This window comes from Anarhichas minor, unplaced genomic scaffold, assembly GCF_050575085.1.
Source record: "Anarhichas minor isolate MPS153535 unplaced genomic scaffold, ASM5057508v1 ptg000009l, whole genome shotgun sequence".
Classification (NCBI taxonomy): domain Eukaryota; kingdom Metazoa; phylum Chordata; class Actinopteri; order Perciformes; family Anarhichadidae; genus Anarhichas; species Anarhichas minor.
The window spans coordinates 4533599-4541351 of record NW_027466455.1 but is presented as its reverse complement, the minus strand read 5'-3'; the positions used below and the strand labels follow the sequence as shown (position 1 = coordinate 4541351).

Genomic DNA, 7753 nt, shown 5'->3' with positions numbered 1-7753 from the left:
TGTGATAGAGATACCTTCTAAATTACTAAGAGAGGGAGAGGTGAGTGACAAAATAAAACAGAAAACCCAAAAATGACAAATGAAAACAAGGAAAACATAACTTAGGGAACTTGACGATTTATTACAGAAACTAAATCATGGTTGAAGTGTAACTAAGTCCACCCACCGTATAATAAAAAAAAACAAAATGCACAAAAGTGGGCAAGGGGATATGAGATGAAACCACGCCCACTTCAGTATGACAAAAGCCATGACGCAACGTCGACAAATATGACAACTACAGTAACTTGGAATATAGATATGTGGCGCTGAATTTAGTGGATTTACAGACCGCAAATGAAACAACAATTACACGACGCAGTTTCTCCGCCTCAATTCCCGCCACTGGAAGACTACTTTGCCAGGAGGAGAGCGGGCGTCGTCATTAGATTTTAATTTGATTCACTGATGGTTTTAAACCATCTCCAAACTGCCAGAATTAATATTTTCTATTAATATATCTTTGATTCAATTGGTGTATGTATTTCATGCCTAAATAAACTCAAATTTAAATACAATGGGTCTAAAAATTGTTATCCTAAATAACAGGTGTTATTTGTGTGGAAGAAGGGGGTCCTCAATGGTAACTCTGGTGACTTCATGTCCAAGCCTTTGATAGCGACAGTTATTTTACTGGCATTCATTAACTACAGCTCCTGTGAGGTTCTGTAAGCTCACCTACTTACCAAGTGCAGTGGGAGTTTGGGGGGCGCTCCCAGCAAATCCACAAGACAGTCCACGTCTGCTTGTTTCGAAAGGTTGGAGACTCAGCAGCCGTTGAAACAAATAAAGAGCTCATAAAAATCACAATGAATGCATTCTGCCGTGTCCATACTGTTTAATCTCAGATACATGCTATCCCCATGAAATAATTCACATAGCTGCTCGCAGGAGCCAAAAAGAGGTTGATACCGACATGCCTCTCTTGAGGAATTTGATTTGCTTTTATCATCGTATGATCCTGGTTTACATTAATTAAGGGCTTGCAAAGTCATAATGATATTTTACTTATCAAAGTACCTGCTGAGATCTGGGAATGCAGTGACATCACTACGATAAAGTCACATGGGTCAAGAAAAAAGATCAGACAACGGACATTTTGGGAACAAACCAACAGATCATCCACTTTGTCTAAACCACTTTATCTGGAGGTACAACTGAAAACGTCCGTAGGCCAGCGACAAAAACAAAATCAGATTATTAATTCTATGATGCTGGTGTTACCTTGGCTCCAAGCATTTCAGTTTAGAATGTGCTTCAGTGGTTCATGCAGAGTTAACACACATCTTAATTTATTCATTTACTACAAACAAACTAGTGAACCTGCAGCCTTTGTGGCCCTGTGAGGGTCTGGGGCCCTGGATCTGCACCCACACACCAAAGTTGCATCTGTTTTTGTTTGTTACCCGACCAGACTTGTCTTTAGTGATGTCACTGTATTCCCACATGTCAGCAAATAACTTAGTGAGCTCAATGTTATTATTATTAATAGGAATGATGGGAGCAACCACCAAATAAGACCCAATTCATAATAAATTGGAATTATACTTTGAAACTTGGCATATTTGCATAATGCACAGCTGGACTGATATCATAATGTTTGAGAGAGGGGTTACCAAAGACATAAGCAGAGCTCAGCTCACTGGTGACTGGATTGTGTCTGTCTACTGAGAGCTGTAGAAGAGATGACAATGTTGAAATTAGGTCAGAGACGGAGAGAAGAAGGAGAGAGAGAGAGAGACCCCCTCTGAGAACTCACAGAGCCAGAACCTGGTTTTGATCAGCACATTCCATTAGTCAATATGATTACAATGCCTCTTTACTGCCGGACTGTGCTCAAGTATTTTGTTGTATTTTCCGTAACAAGCCTTTTCTTCAAAGTGAGGCCCTTTGGGGGATCATGGTCATTTTTGAAATTACAGTATCCTTATTGTCACACACCCACCCCTCCCTCCACCCAAATTGATTCTTCCACTTTTCTGAGGAGGTGACTCCTTGTGGCTCTTAAATTCACCGCTGAGTCTCTAAAAACTCTTAATGACAGGATTACATCCATCAGGAAGATGCATCAGAAGTCCAGAGCGGTGATGTCATCACAAACATAATAACAAACCAACTTTTCATGTTTGACAACAAAAATATGAACTAGAGGTCCACTTACTAGCTTTTTCTGGAGCTTTCAAAAGCCTTTCACAGTCTTCCTGAGCGGATGGCAGTTCCCTACCTCTGTCCGATAGCAGCTGAACTATCACCATCCCCAGATGAAGACTGTGAGATGAGGTTGAAAGCCCCATGTAAAAGCTAGTACCTGGACCACAGGTTCAGAAATGTGTTTGCCAAACTACTATTTCCAAGATCAATAACACACTTTGATGCTCAACTCTTGTCATAGTTTTTAATTCACAATTTCTTAACATGTAACAGAACAAAAGACATCAGATGTTTCTCATATTTCACAGTCTATCAATAAAACAAAGACAAATTACTCTTGTGTAAATTTTGGAATGACACTTTGTTTCAACGGGCGTTAAATAGCCATTAATCCATTAAATCAAAGGTGATTTAACTTGCAAGTGCCTTGCATTCTCTATTTGTTTTATCTTTGGTCTATAAGATTCATACACCCTAATATCCAATGAGCACTTCACCAAAGAATCCAATGTACCTTTCTTACTCCATGTTATTTATCATTTTGGAATCTGAGATCTGAGTTATGATTGTCTTTTTAAATTGTAAAATATCTGAAATTGCACACGAAACTGCAAGGTGTTGCACTGACTGCAGTGTCACACAGCTGGATTTGATCCGACAAGGCATGAAACATTTCAGGGCTGGTTTAAGACAAAACCTCCGAGGCTGTACTAGTCAATCAGGGTTACGAAGGGAGACTGATGGCCATGTCATGAGCAAGGCCAAAGCTAATGTCAACCACCAGCCCCTACAACATTCCCTGTGCAGTGTGAACATCTGCTTGTTCACCTCATTTAAAAAAAAAAAGGAAGGTAAGTGCTCTTAAACTGGACATGAGTGGAGGAAAAACACTCCCATGTGCAGACAGACATTCCATATCACCAGTTTTATGGGGATGAAAAAAAAAATGTATTTCATGGAATTATTACAATTGTTTTACATGTACTAAATAAAACGGCTGGTAACAAGTATGAAACAAACATAAATACAAAAGCACCACTATATACAAATACGATTTTGGTCTCTTATCAAACATTCAACACAGTGACTGCTTTTCCAGCTCTATCGTGTGACTGCACAATGTCTTTACTCTTGAGCGGATATTTGCTTACAGTCTGCTTTCACCCACTGCTGATGTGAGCTAACAATGCATCTAAATCCCTTTGACACAGTTGACAGTAACAGTTATCTACAGTGATATGCTATTGAAATGAACTGAGCCTGAGGATTTTGCATGGAACAAACCTCATAGTAAAGTTTTGCTACCAAAATAAAGCAGAATGTTTTGCCATTAGTACATAAATGTTCAAGGCTCTTTGCAGGATCTGTCTGCAGCTGTGAAATGTTGAAAAGGAATAAATGACTACACACATTACTCTCTGATATGAGCAGACTTTTTTACATTTCTTATGAAGACACTAATATTTCATAATAATGCAGCCTAGTGCAATGATGAAGCAATCACATCTTGTGTTGTGTGGTCAGTGTATGAAATATCAATATTTGTACAACATAGCAACCCCATCCCAAAAGAGGTCAGTGGTTATTAATGTCCCTTCCAAATATATATTTATTAATATTTAACAGTATCCACATGTGTTCAAAGAGTGCAGCTCCACTGTCAAAAAGGGTAAAACATTTAGTTTGCCCCTTACCAGGTCCATTATTCACCCCTGCTTACCTCTGAAGCAGGATCTGTTTATGTAAATGTCAGCTTCTCTCCTCTCTGTTTAAACATGGGTCTTGACCCCTGCTGAGGGGTTAGGAGCTCCCTGTTTATCATGAGCTCCAGAGATCCAGTGGTAGCAGTCAGTGGCATTCTTGTTGCGTGAATGAACAGCACAGCGAGTGCAGTAGACAATGCCAAGCGCCACCATTACAACAATGAAGATGCAGATGGGCACAAGGAGGCCCACCAGAAGCCAAGTGCTGCCCTGCCCCTTGTCTTCCTGGACAGAATTCAGGATGTCATCGTTCTCTCCACCCTTGCTCGGGGATAGCTGGGAAGGAGTAGGCTGTGTGGGAACAGCTGGGTCTTGGTGTGTGACATCCACAAAGTCCTTTTCCTCCTCCCCTAACTCCTTTGGGAACTGAGAGTTTTCCCTAAGGGGGTAGTGTTCTTGTTCTGCTTCGGTGGGATAGCTGGAATCTGTAGGCATGTTGAGGTCTACGACTGAATCCTCTGGAGTTTCTGGTTTCTGGCTGGAAGTGGTGAACCCCGCCCACCAATTCCAAGCTCCCTCAGAAATTGTTGAAGTGGAAAGGAAGGGGAGAGCTGTGGTGGTCTCATCCTCCTCGTCGTCTTCGTACCAGTCTGTGATAATGCTGGAGCTGGTGGTGGCTGGAGGCGTGGTGTAGATGGTCGTGGGCAAAAGTTCCAGCTCAGACTCAGATCTCTGCCTCCTCTCCAACCAGTCAGCTTCTCCATTGTCTATTTCTTCCTCATCTTCCTCAGCCTCCTGTGTCAGAGGGTCCAGTGCTAAATCAAAGACCAGCTCCTCCTGAGGGGCCCTGGTGACCCAAATGACATCAGAATCCAAAGCTCTGGGTGGGTCAGTCAGCCAGTCCAGAGATTGCTCCTCCTCTGTAGGCCAGTCAGTGTGGCTCTGCTGTGAGTTCCAGTCATAGTCCACAGGGTCCCATACAGGTCCAGGCTGGTGAGTGACCCAAGCAAAAGGAGGGGTGACAGCAGATTGGTCAACTCCTTCCCCTCTCTTGTGGCATGAATAGTGATCAGACATGAGTTCATAGCCTTCCTCACAGTAGCACTCAAATCCACCCTCATAATTCACACACATCTTCTCACAGGTCCCGGGGATCTGGCACTCGTCGGTGTCTTGGCATCGGCTGGGGTCCTCAGGCACTGGAGAAAAACCCAGATGGCAGTGGCAGATATGAGAGCCTTGAGTGTTCTCACAAGCGTGTTCACACGGGTCATTTACACACTCATCTATTTCCTCACACGCACCCTCATCATCCGAATGGTAACCCTCCCGACATCGACATTCAAATGTCCCCAGAGCATTCACACAAAGCTGCTCACAAGGACTCTGGAGGCACTCGTCTACATCCAGACAGCCACGTTCATCTGGTGCAAGCATGTATCCTTCAGGGCAGGCACAACGGTACCCATCTGAGAGGGGCAGGCACTCAAACTCGCAGGGGGCCCCTTGACAAACGTCAGACAACTCACAGTTCTGCCCATCCTCTCCAAGTTGATACCCATCGGCACACTCACAGTAGACGTGAGCTCCGGCCGGCCTGCAAAAATGCTCACATCCACCATTATCCTGGTCACACCAGTCGTGTGATATAGGGGGATCGGAGCAGAGGGGGGAGTCTCTTGACCACCCCACTGAGCCATCTTCCTTCAGCATACACAAAACTGATTGTTCCTCCTTGGTGCCTGCAGGGCAGGGAACAGTAGCAACAGATCCAAAGGGTAAATGGGTCAGCAGGGTGCTTAGAAGGTTAAATGGTGTAGTGTAGAGGGCATTGCCTGCCCCTTCATTCCACAAGGCTGGACACATTCCTTTATAGGTATAATGACAAAGATAACCATCTACAGAGACTGAGCAAGAACCATCCAGCCATTTATAGTTATCATTCTGCTCCTGAATGCTGTATTCCATAACCACACAGCGTGGCACCGAACACATATTAGGGGAGTCCTCTTTCTGCCAGTTGGTATACTCTGTGTCCTGGTCACCGGTAGTCCAAGAGAAACCCCGCAATGGGCGCGTTGTGGTACACTGGCGAGGTTGGCGCTGCAGGCCAATCCATACCCGGACGCTGGTGTGTGAGAGGCTTAAGTCCAGATTGGAGAAGAGAGAGGCAATAGTGGCAGCATCCTCCCTGCGTTTAATGGTAGCTAGGTTGCCACCTTTTTCCTTGCAGGCCCTCCATGAGTCCAGGAAGGTCTTGCGTTGGAAGTAGACCACAAAGCAGCCGTCCGTATTGCATAGTGCGTCCTTCTCTCTTAAATCCTGACCCAGGACCAAAGAAAGTCCAAACAGCAAAGCCAGCAGGGAAGTCAAAAGAAGCGCAGCAGCACTGCTCACCAGGGAGCACATTTTTTTTTAGAACTGAATATATCTCTTCACTCTCCGCCTGTCTCTCACCCTGACTTGTCTCCCTGCTTTCAAAGTTTTCTTTCAGCCGTGGCTCTCTCTCTCTCTCGGCCCAGTTTTGTTGTCTATCTGAACCTTTCTCCCTTCATTTGAACCCCTTTTTTTCACTGTCTGGCTGTGCTCATTACTCTGCCTTGCTGAAACAGATCTGTGCTGGAGTTGAGTGCATGCAGATTGTCCCAAGATTTCAGAGAGAGAGCAGGGAAGGAGGGGAGAAAAGGAAAGGGAGGATAGAGGGAGGGAGGTATAGCTAGAAGGCGGGTGGGCAGAAGAGGAGAGAGGAGGGGAGCTGAGGACTGTGTTTTTGGAAGGGGGGGGGGGCTTTGTGGATGTGTGTGTCAGAATGGGGGGGGGGGGGGGGGGGGAGGTGCAGAGAACTGTGCATTTCTTTCTTTTTCAGAGCATGTCATATGGTTTTCATAAGGCCTGTTCACTGACATAGTTTGGTACTCTGCCATTTACCCGCACATGCATACACACACAGACACATTCATAAACATCAACTTGTGGCACAAAAAGTTTTCTTATCTTTAACGACTCAAATGAGACTGAATAATAACTTGAACAGATGCAACATTTCCAGCAATAAATCAATGATCTTCTGTCCCCTCAATCTGGCCTTGGACTCCTCCTTCTCCCTTTGTGAATCACTTCTCACATCTTTTTATTCAGTACGACTTAGACCAGCACATTCTTAACATGCATACCTTCTATGGAGTTCAACCCTTTTGACAATATGTGTTTTGTCTGCTTCATTTTATGTGATACAGCGCAAGTAGAGGTTTTCCAACAGACATATATTTTAAAGTTTACACAATTTGTTGATGACAAAAACGATGTTCAGAGGGGTGATATGAAAAGCTTGAACTTTGTCATCTGTATATTTCCACACATCTGGCACCCTCCACTAACAACAAAACCCTAGGCCAGAAAGAAGATACTGGTTCCAGCACAAAAGGTCTGCAGCTACATTAAAAACAACAACGCTCCTCGCCATGCTAATAACTCTCAGATTGTGATGGGGAAGTAGGGAAAGTTGTTGAGGTCACCGGTGTGGAGGAAGAGGGCCTCTGGGTTTACTGTGAAAACAAAGCCGCTTTGCTGTGAAATGGAGACTTATGTTTCTAAATGGGGAATGTTGAAGGGAAGAGGCATGTATATGTGCATCTGGGAGAGGAGGTTCAGGAATGGGGGTTGTGGGATGTGGGGGGCAGTAGCAGGAGTCCTGTGAGTCTGTTATAAATCCAGCTGACTGTTCTTTGAGAGCCCATGCTGTGTAGTATGCACCTCAATGTTAGAGCGGTGTAAAGTTAAAGAGCACCTGAAGCTACAGTACAGTTAATGCATGTAGGTAGGCAGGACAATTATCCACAATTTTCTTTTTTGTGCATAAA

The 7753-nt window shown here is 44.2% G+C and overlaps 1 protein-coding gene across 1 annotated transcript; it reads right to left on the bottom strand.

The window, feature by feature from the left end:
* Nucleotides 1–3959: 3959 nt before the first annotated feature.
* Nucleotides 3960–6302, bottom strand: cd248a (CD248 molecule, endosialin a). Its single transcript, XM_076086907.1, has 2 exons — nt 5198–6302; nt 3960–5092 (listed from the first exon to the last, which is right to left on the bottom strand). Exons 1-2 carry the CDS (start codon nt 6300–6302, stop codon nt 3960–3962), a joined length of 2238 nt encoding a protein of 745 aa, XP_075943022.1.
* Between the last annotated feature and the right edge of the window lie 1451 nt (nt 6303–7753).

What these genes read in the sequence shown, in the direction of transcription:
- cd248a (XM_076086907.1), bottom strand. Translation starts at nt 6,302, where the DNA reads ATGTGCTCCCTGGTGAGCAGTGCTGCTGCGCTTCTTTTGACTTCCCTG. An exon ending in TTACCATTCGGATGATGAGG is followed by an intron (nt 5,093 to 5,197) that starts GTGCGTGTGAGG and finishes GTTTTTCTCCAG; the next exon opens with TGCCTGAGGACCCCAGCCGA.